The sequence below is a fragment of the Salmo salar genome, chromosome 16, assembly GCF_965601325.2.
Source record: "Salmo salar chromosome 16, fSalSal1, whole genome shotgun sequence".
NCBI classification, from domain to species: domain Eukaryota; kingdom Metazoa; phylum Chordata; class Actinopteri; order Salmoniformes; family Salmonidae; genus Salmo; species Salmo salar.
The window spans coordinates 4,634,338-4,650,703 of record NC_138306.1 but is presented as its reverse complement, the minus strand read 5'-3'; the positions used below and the strand labels follow the sequence as shown (position 1 = coordinate 4,650,703).

The window sequence follows — 16,366 nt, the reverse complement described above, 5'->3', positions numbered from 1 at the left end:
CTAGTGGCCAGGGACTAATGAAGGGAAAACTTAAATCCATTTTACATTTCTACCATGTTAAATGTGCAACCAGAGGAAAAAAAACTTTAGACCACCTTAACTGCACACACAGAGACACGTACAAAGCTATCCCTTGCCCTCCATTTGCCAAATCTGACCATAATTCTATCCTCCTGATTCCTGCTTACAAGCAAAAACTTAAGCAGGAAGCACTTCAATAAAGAAGTGGTCAGATGACGCAGATGCTAAGCTACAGGACTGTTTTGCTAGCACAGACTGGAATATGTTCTGGGATTCTTCCGATGGCATTGAGGAGTACACCACATCAGTCACTTGCTTCATCAATAAGTGCATCAAAAATGTCCCCACAGAAGCCATAGATTACAGGCAACATCCACACTGAGCTAAAGGATAGAGCTTCCACTTTCAAGCAGCGGGACTCTAACCCGGAATTAAGAAATTCCGCTATGCCCTCAGACGAACCATCAAACAGGCAAAGTGTCAATACAGGACTAAGATTGAATCATACTACACCGGCTCCGACGCTCGTCGGATGTGGCAGGGCTTGCAAACTATTACAGACCACAAAGGGAAGCACAGTCGCGAGCTGCCCAGTGACACGAGCCTACCAGACGAGCTAAATTACTTCTATGCTCGCTTCGAGGCAAACAACACTGAACAATGCATGAGAGTATCAGCTCTTCCGGACGACTGTGTGATCATGCTCTCCGTAGCCGATGTAAGACTTTTAAACAGGTCAACATTCACATGGCCGCATGGCCAGATGTATTAGCAGGATGTGTACTCTGAGCATGCACTGACCAACTCGCAGGTGTCCACTGACATTTTCAACCTCTCCCTGTCTGAGTCTGTAATACCAACATGTTTCAAGCAGACCACCATAGTCCCTGTGCCCAAGAACACCATGATAACCTGCCTAAATGACTACCGACCCATAGCGCTCACGTCTGTAGCCATGAAGTGCTTTGAAAGTTTGGTCATGGCTCATAATCAATACCATTATCCCAGAAACCCTAGACCCACTCCAATTTGCATACCGCCCCAACAGATCCACAGATGAAGCAATCTCTATTGCACTCCACACTGCCCTTTTCCACCTGGACAAAAGGAACACCTACGTGAGAATGCTATTCATTGACTACAGCTCAGCGTTCAACACCATAGAGTCTTCAAAGTTCATCACTAAGCTAAGGACCTTGGGAATAAACACCTCGTTCTGAAACTGGATCCTGTACTGGTGATAAGGGTTGGTAACAACATGTCTGCCACGCTGATCCTCAACACGGGGGCCCCTCAGGGGTGCGTGTGCTCAGTCCCCTCCTGTACTCCTTGTTCACCCATGACTGCATGGTCAGGCATGACTCCAACACCCTCATTAAGTTTGCCGACGACACAACAGTGGTAGGCCTGATCACCGACAACGATGAGACAGCCTATAGGGAGGAGGTCAGAGACCTGGCCGTGTGGTGCCAGGATAACAACCTCTCCCTCAGCGTGATAAAGACAAAAAATATGATTGTGGACTACAGGAAAAGGAGGACTGAGGACGCCCCCATTCTCATTGACTGAGCTGTAGTGGAGCAGGTTGAGAGTTTCAAGTTCCTTGGTGTCCACATCACCAACAAACTATCATGGTCCAAACACACCAAGACAGTCGTGAAGAGGGCATGACAAAGCCTATTCCCCCTCAGGAGACAAAAATATATTTGGCATGGGTCCTCAGATCCTCAAAAAGTTCTACAGCTGCACAATCGAGAGCATCCGGACAGGTTGCATCACTGTCTGGTATGGCAACTGCTCGGCCTCCGACCGTAAGGCACTACAGAGGGTAGTGCGTATGACCCAGTACATCACTGGGGCCAAGCTTCCTGCCATCCAGGACCTCTATACCAGGCGGTGTCCGAGGAAGGCACTAAAAATTGTCAAAGACCCCAGCCACCCTGGTCATAGACTGTTCTCTCTGCTACCGCACGGCAAGCGGAACTGGAGCACAAAGTTTAGGTCCAAAAGGCTTCTTAACAGCTTCTACCCCCAAGCCATAAGACTCCTGAACAGCTAATCAAATAGTTACCCAGACTATATGCATTGTCCCCCCTCACTCTTTTATGCTCCTGCTACTCTGGTTATTATCTATGCTTAGTCACTTTAACTCTATCACCTCAATTTCCTCGACTAACTTGTGCCCCCACACATTGACTCTGTACCGGTACCCCCTTGTATATAGCCTCGCTACTGTTATTTTACTGCTGCTCTAATAACTATTTGTTATTTGTTATTTTTACTTATCTATTTTTTACTTAACACTTGTTTTTCTTAAAACTGCATTGTTGGCTAAGAGCTTGTAATTAAGCATTTCACTGTAAGCTTTACACCTGTTGTATTCGATGCAGGTGACGAATAAAAATGTATTTGATTTGATCTATCAATCTCTATCTCGGAGGAGGAGAAGGGGAGGAGGGAGCAGCAGGAGCCCCTGTCTGAGGAGCAGGAGCTGGAGGAGTTGAGGAGCCAAGTGCTGCAGCTCCTTCTGGAGTTAGAGGAGGCCAGAGAAATGTCCAACAAACACCAGGAGGCCTTCCACGAGCTACAGGGTAAGAGAGTAGTTGATGCGAAATGGATAGCTAGTTAGCTGTTAGCTGTGGTCCATTAGCAGTGCCATATTATAGGTCAGGGTTCTCCAACCCTGTTCCTGGAGAGCTACCCTCCTGTAGGTTTTCGGAATGAAAACCTACAGGACGATAGCTCTCCAGGAACAAGGTTGGAGAGCCCTGCTATAGGGTGTCCAATCAAAAACACATATTTTGACCAGTGGGTAAATTGTTAATTGGGTAGGTAATCCTCTCAGAAAACCAATGGTCCAAACCTCATGTCTCTATCATAATCCGTTCAAAAGCTATACATTTTTACCCTTGTAGGATGGGCACAATTAAATTAATAGAGACCAGATACTCTGCGAGTTTTAAATCTAACAGGTTCACTCTCCAGTTGAACTCTTCATCTTTCTTCTCCCAGGACATAAACATTATAGAGGTCAGATGTAGTATTTTCCTATTTTAGTGTACGCTTTTCATATTAATGCAAAATTCATGTTCGAGTAGAAGATTTCTCACAAAAACAAGTGTATCTCTGTAAAATGTAAATGGTGCACTGAGCGTACCTGAAGATTTTTAAAGCCTTTTACATTTCATTCAGTTCGTGTCATGCAAAATTCTATTTTAGCAACCCGCGGAAACAACATTGAAGATGACCACCACAACATGTAAAATCATCAAAAGTTGCTGTGAGAAAGCTGCACCGCTCTGTCGACAGAGCTGATTATCGGATGTATTAGGTTACGAAATCGGACTTTTTGGATATACTGTTAATTAAATGTTAGAAAAAGACCCCACTGATCGATTCAGAACATAAATAATCATATCTGTCTTGGTAAAATATATTTTATAACACAAGGAAGTGAAATGTCATCACCAAAGTGGGTTTTCACCCACTCTGGGCAAAGTAGGTGGACACCCTACATACTGCAGTCATATTCCCTTCCCTGAGATTGCTAGATGTTTTGTCTCATACACGCTGAGTAAGGCCTTAGTGCTATGAACATAGTGAACACACTGAGTAAGGCCTTAGTGCTGTGAACATAGTGAGCCAACTCAGCTCAGTGAGAACAGCTCATGCCGGGGTACTTTTAGAGTGGTGAGCTCAGTGTCAGTTGTTTGTCTGGTAGGGAGCAGGCATTTCACAGACAGACAAAAAGCTGCATGCTCACAGCACGCTCAGACACATGTACATGCGCACACGCGCGCACACACGCACATTCAGCACGCTCAGGCTCCAGGGAAGCTTCCAGGTTGGGTTGGACCGCACTATGATGTCATCACTCCCCATACGCTGGGGACAGAACGGGATGTCTGGGACACTAAATATATATTTATGGTGCATTACCACCACTAGTTGGACAGGGTATAGAACAAGAAATAAAAAATCCATTGCGGGAAAGGGGGAAAAACGCCATCATACAAAATTCAAAAATAGACACGTCAACAAACAAAATACCCCCAAATTATATTATATTTATTCATGATATTATGAATAGAAACAGAAGAGTTATGTTACATATGCAGTTATCAAAAATATATGGGAATATCTGCTCAATCCAAACTTACAACCAGCTGATTGCAGCACTACCACAAAAATGAAGGCAAGTGGAAAAGGGAGAAGGTAGGGAACGTGTTTGCCTGCCATATATTAAAGATACAAATTGGTTGAAAGGAAATATACCAGTTTCATTTGAGGACAAAAATGTTGACATCACTGTGCCATACAGGTTGTAAAATAAATGGGAAGAGCTTTTCGATGTACCAATTCCATGGCATATGGTTTATGAACTGGTTAAAAAAGCTACACTTGATTCAAAAATTAGAGTTTTTCAATTTAAATTATTATATACAATTCCGGCCACCAACAGAATGCTATATATACCGCTGAAGTCAGATGTTTACATTCACTTAGGTTTGAGTCATTAAAACTAGTTTTTCAACCACTCCACAAATTTCTTGTTAACAAACAATTTTTATTTAACCTTTATTTAACCAGGCAAGTCAGTTAAGAACAAATTCTTACTTTCAATGACGGCCTAGGAAAAGTGGGTTAACTGCCTTGTTCAGGGGAAGAACGACAGATTTTTATCTTGTCGGCTCAGGGATTCAATCTTGCAACCTTCCGGTTATTAGTCCAACGCTCTAACTACTAGGCTACCTGCCGTTAACAAACTATAGTTTCGGCAAGTCGGTTAGGACATCTAGTTTGTGCATGACACAAGTAATTTTCCCAACAATTGTTTACAGACAGATTATTTCACTTATAATTCACTGTATCACAATTCCAGTGGGTCAGAAGTTTACATACGCTAAGTTGACTGTGCCTTTAAACAGCTTGGAAAATTCCATAAAAGGATGTCATGGCTTTAACCTGAAAGGCCGCTCAGCAAGGAAGAAGCCACTGCTCCAAAACCGCCATAAAATAGCCAGACTATGGTTTGCAACTGCACATGGGGACAAAGAGCGTACTTTTTGGAGAAATGTCCTCTGGTCTGATGAAACAAAAATAGAACTGTTTGGCCATAATGACCATTGTTATACTAGTCTTCCCTGTAGCTCGGTTGGTAGAGCATGGTGTTTGCAATGCATGGTGTTTGCAATGCCAGGGTTGTGGGTTTGATTCCCACGGGGGCCAGCATAGAAAAAAAAATGTATGAAATGTATGCATTCACTACTTTAAGTCACTCTGGATAAGAGTGTCTGCTAAATGACTAAAATGTAAATGTTATCTTTAGAGGAAAAAGGGTGAGGCTTGCTATCTGAAGAACACCATCCCAACCATGAAGCACGGGGATGGCAGCATCATGTTGTGGGGGTGCTTTGCTGCAGGAGGGACTGGTGCACTTTACAAAAATGATGGCATCATGAGGGAGGATAATTATGTGGATATATTGAAGCAACATCTCAAGACATCAGTCAGGAGTTTTAAGCTTGGTCGCAAATGGGTCTTCCAAATGGACAATGACCCCAAGCATACTTCCAAAGTCGTGGCAAAATGGCTTAAGGACAACAAAGTCAAGGTATTGGAGTGGCCATCATAAAGCCCTGACCTCAATCCCATAAAAAATGTGTGGGCATAACTGAAAAAGTGTGTGCGGGCAAGGAGGCCTACAAACCTGACTCAGTTACACCAGCTCTGTCAGGAGGAATGGGCCAAAATTCCCCCAACTTATTGTGGGAAGCTTGTGGAAGGCTACCCGAAACGTTTGACCCAAGTTAAACAATTTATAGGCAATGCTACCAAATACTAATTGTAATGTGAAATGTCAGAATAATAGTAGAGAGAATGATTTGTTTCAGCTTTTATTCCTTTCATCACATTTGTAAACTTCTGACCCACTGGGAATGTGATGAAAAAAAAAAAGAGCTGAAGTAAATCATTCTCTCTGCTATTATTCTGATATTTTCACATTCTTAAAATAAATTGGTGATCCTAACTGACCTAAGACAGGGAATTTTTACTAGTATTAAATGTCAGGAATTGTGAAAAACTGAGTTTAAATGTATTTGGCTAAGGTGTATGTAAACTTCTGACTTCAACTGTATATGGCATATAACAATCTCAGCTCTGTAGATTTTGCTGTGAAGAGACAGAATCAATAGATCATTTATTCTTGTATTGCCCCTATGTAGCTTGTTTCTGGTCATAGCTTCAGGAATGGTTAAAAAATCACAACATGCATTTAAAATTAACCCTACAAATAGCAGTGTTGGGCGATTTGGAAAGCCATAGTCAGTCAATAAATAATATAATAATAATCATAGGAAAGGTTTTCATCTTTAGCTCACAATCTGTGGATACTATACGATTAGAAATGTTCAAAAAGTATGTAAAACATCATAGTACAATTGAAAATTATATGGCACATGGAAACCAAATGAGGGTGATCTATGGTGATAGATGGGATGGGCTGAGAGTGGCTGAGGGTTGGGATTAAAGAGCTTATGTTTGGTAAAGTATTGTTATGTGACTGCTTTATAAAAGTACCATGTATGTAAAATGTGTATTGAAAATGTATATGTAAAATGTATGTATATGTAGCAAAAAAGCTGTAAAAAAACTAAAATATATTTGTCTTCCGAAGATGGGGGGTGATGGAGGGGTTAATGGTAAAAATAAATAAAAATGATAATAATTTAAAAAATGATGTAGCTTAAAAAATATATTTTCTGCTGATTCCCTCACTCGGATCAGACCGGGTCTGGATCTGACTAGGTCTATTTACGGAATGGGTCTAGTTGTCCTCAAGTCTGTTCAGAACGTGTCTTTATATTAATTAATTTATGCATATTGCGTCCGGGTGAAAATGTCCCAGTTCCATTTCAGAATGGGTCCAACTTTTTGGACCAGTGAAGACCTTTAGAGTAATTTACTACTGTATTGTCACATCACATGCCAGTTATGTATATGGGTGTAAAACCTAAAGGCTTGCTAACAAGACCATTGATGTGGATGTCAAATTTTAAGGCTTTGAAAATAAATACAATATATGGACAAGGCCAATGTCGATGCTTCAGAAAAATGTGCGAAGTGAGAATAAACCACTACACCATAAACTGCTGACTCATTCTTTCTCTCATACCTCTCTCCTGTTCTCTCCCTCCCTATGTGCCCATACAGGTCTGCTGGAGGATGAGCGTCTGGCCAGTGCCCATCAGGCAGAAGCCTTCGCACGACAGGTCCACAACCTGCAAGGTACTGTCTGCAGCAGATGTATGTTTTTCTGCTCCCGAGTGCTTTAATCCTGGCACCAAATAAGTGAAACCATTGTGAATTTGGTGACAATAATAAAGCACCAGGAAGCATCAGTATATATCATGAGGCACTCCAGCACCTGTACTTAGAACGTTTGGGATGTGCATATCACCGACTCACGCTTCACAGCAGCCACAGAGCCGAGACAATTACACGTAAGGCTGTTTGACACAAAGATTGCTAATGGGGAAAAATTATGATTGGTAATGAATAGATAATTCATCAACGTCCAATCACCATATGGAATTTCATTGTCCCACCTAACCTCTAATGAAAAGTTTACATTTGAGGGGCCACAGAGACAGTGTGTGCCCCCACAGAAAGGCAACATAGACAAAACGGCTGTGTTGCATAAGTGTGAGGTGATGCAATTGGCTGTAAAGTGTTACATGTGTGTGTCGTCATTTGTCTTACGGGGATCTGAGTCAATTGTCTGTTGTCAATGTCTGGGGCTCACTTACAGCACATTTACCACCAGTTACACCAGCTACTCTTGAAATCCCAACTTACTTTTCTCCCAGGAACACCCATATGCTCATGCACACTGTTATCAGATCTCCTCACTTATCACTACCTAACTCATTGTAGCCTACAACTAGCAAATCAAATCAAATCAAATGTATTTATATAGCCCTTCGTACATCAGCTGGTATCTCAAAGTGCTGTACAGAAACCCAGCCTAAAACCCCAAACAGCAAGCAATGCATGTGAAAGAAGCACGGTGGCTAGGAAAAACTCCCTAGGAAAAACTCCCTAGAAAGGCCAAAAACCTAGGAAGAAACCTAGAGGAACCAGGCTATGAGGGGTGGCCAGTCCTCTTCTGGCTGTGCCGGGTGGATATTAAAACAGAACATGGTCAAGATGTTAAAATGTTCATAAATGACCAGCATGGTCAAATAATAATAATCATAGTAGTTGTCGAGGGTGCAGCAAGCACGTCCGGTGAACAGGTCAGGGTTCCATAGCCGCAGGCAGAACAGTTGAAACTGGAGCAGCAGCATGGCCAGGTGGACTGGGGACTGCAAGGAGTCATCATGCCAGGTAGTCCTGAGGCATGGTCCTAGGGCTCAGGTCCTCCGAGAGAAAGAAAGAAAGAGAGAAAGAGAAAATTAGAGAGAGCATATTTAAATTCACACAGGACACCGGATAAGACAAGAGAAATACTCCAGATGTAACAGACTGACCCTAGCCCCCCGACACATAAACTACTGCAGCATAAATCCTGAAGGCTGAGACAGGAGGGATCAGAAGACACTGTGGCCCCATCCGATGATACCCCAGGACAGGGCCAAACAGGCAGGATATAACCCCACCCACTTTGCCAAAGCACAGCCCCCACACCACTAGAGGGATGTCTCCAACCACCAACTTACCGTCCTAAGACAAGGCCGAGTATAGCCCACAAAGATCTCCGCCACGGCACAACCCAAGGGGGGGGGGGGCGCCAACCCAGACAGGAAGACCACGTCAGTGACTCAACCCACTCAAGTGACGCACCCCTCCCAAGGACGGCATGGAAGAACACCAGTAAGCCAGTGACTCAGCCCCTGTAATAGGGTTAGAGGCAGAGAATCCCAGTGGAGAGAGGGGAACCGGCAAGGCAGAGACAGCAAGGGCGGTTCGTTGCTCCAGCCTTTCCGTTCACCTTCACACTCCTGGGCCAGACTATACTTAATCATAGGACCTACTGAAGAGATAAGTCTTCAGTAAAGACTTAAAGGTTGAGACTGAGTCTGCGTCTCTCACATGGGTAGGCAGACCATTCCATAAAAATGGAGCTCTATAGGAGAAAGCCCTACCTCCAGCCGTTTGCTTAGGCATTCTAGGGACAATTAGGAGGCCTGCGTCTTGTGACCATAGCGTACGTGTAGGTATGTATGGCAGGACCAAATCGGAAAGATAGGTAGGAGCAAGCCCATGTAATGCTTTGTAGGTTAGCAGTAAAACCTTGAAATCAGTCCTTGCCTTAACAGGAAGCCAGTGTAGGGAGGCTAGCACTGGAGTAATATGATCAAATTTTTTGGTTCTAGTCAGGATTCTAGCAGCCGTATTTAGCACTAACTGAAGTTTGTTTAGTGCTTTATCCGGGTAGCCGGGAAGTAGAGCATTGCAGTAGTCCAGCCTAGAAGTAACAAAAGCATGGATTAATTTTTCTGCATCATTTTTGGACAGAAAGTTTTAGATTTTTGCAATGTTACGTAGATGGAAAAAAGCTGTCCTTGAAACAGTCTTGATATGTTCTTCAAAAGAGAGATCAGGGTCCAGAGTAACGCCGAGGTCCTTCACAGTTTTATTTGAGACGACTGTACAACCATCCAGATTAATTGTCAGATTCAACAGAAGATCTCTTTGTTTCTTGGGACCTAGAACAAGCATCTCTGTTTTGTCCGAGTTTAAAAGTAGCACACCTGATTCAACTAGTCAATGGCTTGATGATTATTTGCCAATTTAAATCAGGTGAGCTAGCTCTGAAATAGATCATATGGAACTGCTAAGGGTCCCAGAGGAGAGGTTTGAAGAACACTGCTGTACGTATAACCATTTAAACTCTTGTCCCTGTATGTCTCCCTCCCCAGCCCAGCTGCGTTCAGTACAGGAGGAGATGGACTCTCTAGAGGAGGAGAAGGAGAGTGAGCTGACTGAGGCTCACGAGGAGCTACGCCTCGCCCAGGAGGAGGTGGTGCTTTACCTTATGCTATTTTACTTTACTTTACTAGTTCTAGAAGTATGTGTTCTCTGCATGCGATGATGAGTTCGACTGTTCTGTTCCTTGTGTTAAAGGTGGTGCTGCTGAGTTTGATTGATTGATTGATTGGTTGATTATTTGCAGGTTCTGCTTCTGCAGCAGGCGGCTGAGGAGGCAGCGGCCGAGAGGGAGAACGACATTGCGTCCCTGCAGGAGGAGCTGTGTCGCCTCCGGGCCCAGCTGGGGAGGCTCAACGATGAGGCGCAGGAGTACGAGCTGGAGATCACCACACTGAGAGCAGAGATCAGCATGAAGAGTCAAAGGAGGGAGGAAGAGAGGAAAGGAGGTGAGAGAGAGGGGAGGAGATAAGAGGAGCAGCAATAGGAGCTAGAGATCACCACGCTGCGAATCGAGATCTGGGAAGGTCTTCACAGTAAATTTGCTGATCTTATTATCTCTGACCCCTGACCTTGTCCACTGGCCAGGTCAAAGAAACATCAGCAAAGGGCTTCTCTAGACCCTTCGTCCCTTCCCTGAGTCACACCCTAACCCTCACCACCAGAGCAGAGCAGTGATGTCCCCTCTACTCCCCCCTGCCTTGCCTCATTCCATGACTCAGAGGGTGACATCACTGACATCACCGTCACCCTTGGTATCCCAAACACACACCCCTATCACCCCACCACCACCCCTGCAGCTCCCTGTGTGAGACATGTTTGCAATGTTTAAGCCTTTCCTCTACCTCTTTTATTAAACCCCAACTATCTTTGACTGTGAGATTCTAACCATGATGCAGCTAGCAATAACACAGCCAGGACCTCATGCACAGGTTTCATCATGTTATCAGTGTAGATGCCTAGACAGAGCAGTACAGGAGTGGCAGTCAGTGGGGTTTGGGTCACAGTTTTATGAGTGTCAAATTCCAGTCTGACGTTAGGTTTACAGACAGTAGGTCTTTCTCTTTCTGTGTCTGTCATTGATGTCTATTTGCAGTGGGCAGAGTACAGACATGTACAATAGGCAGAATGGTTTTGATGGGTAGGGCACATAAGTATAGACTCAGAGTTGATACTTTAGTTAAACTTCCCATGTACATAGTGATGAGCGGTACATCTATCATACCCCATGTTTGCCTGTGGTCACACAAACAGAACTTGTGGAGGATGTGTTACTGTGTAGCTATTGGGTTGTGTCCATTAGGGGACACATTAGCAAAATGTTTCAAAATGTGCAACGGAAAACAAGTGTTTCTTATTGGACAAGTTCAGAGAGTACCTCCCATGATCACTCCGTTTCAGACCGTTTTCTTACGTTTTGTGCCGACTGAACTCAACCCTGATGTGTGATGATCCTGTTGTGTTCTGTCAGGTGATATAGGTACACTGAGGCAGGAGTGTGTCACTTTGAGGGAGGAGTGTGAGACTCTGAAGGATGACAACAGACGCTTGACTGAGAAACTACAGCTCCTTCAACTACAGAGGACAGGGTGAGAGGACGCATCCAATTATTTGGCTACTTAGTCTGCTTACAGTATCTGCTAACCATTTAAACTGAACAAAAATATAAATGCAACATGCAACAATTTTTTACTGAGCTTCAGTTCATATAAGGAAATCGGTCAATTGAAATAAATTAATTAGTCGCTAATCTATGAATTTCACTAGACTGGGAATACAGATATGCATCTGTTGGTCTGGTGAGTATGCAGGCGAAGAACTGGGACATTTTCAGCTTCCAGGAATTGTGTACAGATCCTTGCGACATGGGGCCGTGCATTATGATGCTGAAACATGAGGTGATGGCGGCGGATGAATGGCACGGCAATGGGCCTCAGGATCTCATCACCGTATCTTTGTGCATTCAAATTGCCATCGATAAAATGCAATTGTGTCCTTTGTCCGCATCTTAAGCCTGCTCATACAGTACCATAACCCCACTGCCACTATGGGGCACTTTGTTCACAACGTTGACAACAGCAAACTTCCCACCCACATGATGCCATACACGCTGTCTGCCATCTGCCCGTTACAGTTGAAACTGGGATTCATCCATGAAGAGCACACTTTTTCAGCGTTCCAGTGGCCATCGAATGTGAGCATTTACCCACTGAAGTCGGTTACAACGCCGAACAGCAGTCAGGTCAAGACCCTGGTGAAGACAATGATCACGCAGATGAGCTTCCCTGAGACAGTTTCTGACAGTTTGTGCAGAAGTTCTTTGGTTGTGCAAACCCACAGTGAAGAAGCCGATGTGGAACTCCCAGGCTGGCGTGGTTACACGTGGTCTGCGGTTGTAACAGAGATGGCGTCAACAGAGATGGTCGCCTCGCTTTGAGTCATTAGGAAACTATGCAGTATTTCGTTTTTATATTTTATTATTTCTTACATTGTTACCCCAGGAAATCTTAATTCTTATTTCATACAGCCAGGAAGAACTATTGGATATAAGAGCGACGTCAACTTACCAACATTACGAACAGGAATACGACTTTCCCGAAGTGGATCCTCTGTTTGGACCACCACCCAGGACAATGGATCTAATCCCAGAAGTCGACCCAAAACAACGGCCCCGCAGAAGGGGCAGATGGAGCGGCCTCCTAGTCAGGCTCCGTAGACGGGAACGGTGGGAGATGTGCACGATTATACTACTTGCCAATGTCCAGTCTCTTGACAACAAGGTAGACAAAATTCGAGCAAGGGTTGCCTTCCAGAGAGACATCAGAGATTGTAACATTCTCTGTTTCACGGAAATATGGCTCTCTCGGGATATATTGTCGGAATCAGTTCAGCCACAGGGCTTCTCCATGCATCGCGCCGACAGAGATAAACAACTCTCTGGGAAGAGGAAGGGCAGAGGTGTATGCTTCATGATTAACAACTCATGGTGTTATCATAACAACATACAGGAACTCAAGTCCTGCTCACCCGACCTAGAATTCCTTACAATCAAATGCCAGCCATATTACCTCCCAAGAGAATTCTCATCAGTTATCGTCACAGCTGTGTACATTCCCCCTCAAGCAGACACCAAGACAGCCCTCAAGGAACTTCACTGGACTCTATGTAAACTGGAAACCATATATCCTGAGGCTGCATTTATTGTAGCTGGCAATTTTAACAAAGCAAATTTGAGAACAAGGCTACCTAAATTCTATCAGCATATTGAGTGCACTACGCACAGGGGGTAATACACTCTATCACTGCTACTCTAACTTCCGCGATGCATACAAAGCGCTCCCCCGCCTTCCCTTTAGCAAATCCGACCACGACGCCATATTGCTCCTATGTCTTATAGGCAGAAACTCAAACAGGATGTATCAGTGACTAGAACCATTCGAAGCTGGTCAGACCAATGGGAATCCACGTTTCAAGATTGTTTTGATCCAGCGGACAGGGATTTGTTCCAATCAGCCTCAGAGGACAACATCGATCTATACGCTGACTCTGTGAGTGTCTTTGTAAGGAAGTGCATGGGAGATGTTGTACCCACTGTGACTATTAAAACCTTCCCTAACCAGAAACCGTAGATTGATGGCGGCATTCGCGCAAAACTGAAAGCGCAAACCACCACATTTAACCATGAAAAGAGGTCTGGGAATATGGCTGAATATAAACAGTGTAGTTATTCCCTCCGCAAGACAATCAAACAAACGAAATGCTGGTACAGGGACAAAGTGGACTCGCAATTCAATGGCTCAGACACATATGTGGCAGGGTCTACAGGAAATCATGGACTACAAACAGAAAACCAGCCACGTCACGGACACCAACGTCACTCTTAAAGACAAACTAAACACCTTCATTGCCCGCTTTGAGGATAATGCAGTGCCACCGCCGAGGCCCGCTAAAAAGAACTGCGCCTCTCCTTCTCCGTGGCCGACATGAATAAAACATTTAAACGTGTTAACCCTCGCAAGGCTGCTGGCCCAGACGGCATCCCTAGCCGTGTCCTCAGAGCATGCGCAGACCAGCTGGCTGGTGTGTTTACGGACATATTCAATCGCTCCCTATCCCAGTCTGTTGTCTCCACATGCTTCAAGATGGCCACCATTGTTCCTGTACCCAAGAAAGCAAAGATAACTGAACTAAATGACTACCGCCCCATAGCACTCACTTCTGTCATCATGAAGTACTTTGAGAGACTAGTCAAGGATCATATCACCTCCATCTTACCGGCCACCCTAGACCCACTTCAGTTTGCATACCGCCCCAACAGGTCCACAGACGACGCAATCGCCATCACACTGCACACTGCCCTATCCCATCTATACAAGAGGAATACCTATGTAAGAATGTTGTTCATTGACTACAGCTCAGCATTCAACACCATAGTACCCTCCAAGCTCATCATCAAGCTGGAGGCCCTGGGTCTCAACCCCGCCCTGTGCAATTGAGTCCTGGACTTTCTGACGGGCCGCCCCCAGGTGGTGAAGGTATTTTGTATTTATTATGGATCCCCATTAGCTGCTGCTTTCCTATTAGCTGCTGCCAAAGCAGCAGCTACTCTTCCTGGGGTCCAGCAAAATTAAGGCAGTTTATACAATTTTAAAAACATTACAATATATTCACAGATTTCACAACACACTGCGTGCCCTCAGGCCCCTACTCCAACACTACCACATATCTACAGTACTAAATCCATGTGTATGTATAGTGTGTATGTTATCGTGTGTGTGTGTGTGTGTGCCAATGTTTGTGTTGCTTCACAGTCCCCGCTGTTCCATAAGGTGTTTTTTTAATCTTTTTTTAAAATCTAATTTTACTGCTTGCGTTAGTTACTTGATGTGGAATAGTTCCATGTAGTCATGGCTCTATGTAGTACTGTGTGCCTCCCATAGTCTGTTCTGGACTTGGGGACTGTGAGGAGACCTCTTGTGGCATGTCTTGTGGGGTATGCATGGGTGTACAAGCTGTGTGCCAGTAGTTTAGACAGATATTTCTCATAAATAAAAGTACTGATGAAGTCAATCTCTCCTGCACTTTCAGCCAGGAGAGATTGACATGCATATTATGAATATTAGCTCTCTGTGTACATCCAAGGGCCAGCCGTGCTAGTAGGAAGGTAGGAAACATTTCCACTTCGCTGACCCTCAACACTGGGGCCCCACAAGGGTGCTCAGCCCCCTCCTGTACTTCCTGTTCACCCACGGCTGTGTGGCCATGCACGCCTCCAACTCAATCATCAAGTTTGCAGACGACACAACAGTAGTGGGCTTGATTACCAACAACGACGAGACAGCCTATAGGGAGGAGGTGAGGGCACTTCGGTGTGTGGTGTCAGGAAAACAACCTCTCACTCAACGTCAACAAAACAAAGGAGATGATCGTGGACTTCAGGAAACAGCAGAGCGAGCACTCTTCCTATCCACAGCGAAGGGACAGCAGAGGAGAAGGTGGAAAGTTTTATGTTCCTTGGTGTACACAGCACAGACAAACTGAAATGGTCCAACCATACAGACAGTGTGGTGAAGAAGGCGCAACAGCGCATCTTCAACCTCAGGAGGCTGAAGAAATTTGGCTTGTCACCCAAAACCCTGACAAACCTTTACAGGTGCACAATCAAGAGCATCCTGTCGGGTGGTATCACAGCCTGGTACGGCAACTGTGCCGCCCTCAACAGCAAGGCTCTCCAGAGGGTGGTGCGGTCTGCACAACGCATCACCGGGGGCAAACTACCTGCCCTCCAGGACACCTACAGCACCCGATGTCACAAAAAGATCCTCAAGGACAACAACCACCCGAGCCACTACATGTTCACACTGCTACCATCCAGAAAGCGAGGTCAGTACAGGTGCATCAAAGCTGGGACCGAGAGACTGAAAAACAGCTTCTATCTCAAGGCCATCAGACTGCTAAACAGCGAACACGAACTCAGAGGCTGCTGCCTACATTGAGACCCAATCACTGGCCACTTTAATAAATGGATCACTAGTCACTTTAAACAATGTCACTTTAAATAATGCCACTTTAAGAAAGTTTACATATCTTACATTACTCATATCATATGTATATACTGTATTTTATACCATCTAGTGCACCTTCCCTATGCCGCTCGGCCATCGCTCATCCATATGTACATATTCTCATTCACCACTTTAGATTTGTGTGTATTAGGTAGTTGTTGGTGATTTGTTAGAATAGTTGTTAGATATTACTGCACTATCAGAACTAGAAGCACAAGCATTTTGCTACACTCGCATAAACATCTGCTAACCATGTGTATGTGACCAATAAAATTTGATTTGAGGCCGGTTGGAAGTACTGCCAAATTCTCTAAAACGACTTTGGATAGGTGGGTTATGGTAGAGAA

At 44.5% G+C, this 16,366-nt stretch overlaps 1 protein-coding gene across 5 annotated transcripts in view; it reads left to right on the top strand.

The window, feature by feature from the left end:
- LOC106573051 (uncharacterized) overlaps window positions 1-16,366 on the top strand; it is a 68,455-nt gene that overhangs the window by 32,568 nt on the left and 19,521 nt on the right. For all 5 annotated transcript variants that reach the window (XR_014380825.1, XR_014380828.1, XR_014380826.1 and 2 more), the window contains 5 exons: window positions 2,462-2,612; window positions 7,237-7,311; window positions 9,948-10,048; window positions 10,202-10,403; window positions 11,426-11,543. Coding sequence is in view for 1 of the 5 variants with exons in the window: in XM_082962460.1 (XP_082818586.1) it covers window positions 2,462-2,612; window positions 7,237-7,311; window positions 9,948-10,048; window positions 10,202-10,403; window positions 11,426-11,543 (647 nt within the window). In the remaining 4 variants the exon portion in view is untranslated. The remainder of the gene's footprint in view (window positions 1-2,461; window positions 2,613-7,236; window positions 7,312-9,947; window positions 10,049-10,201; window positions 10,404-11,425; window positions 11,544-16,366) is intronic.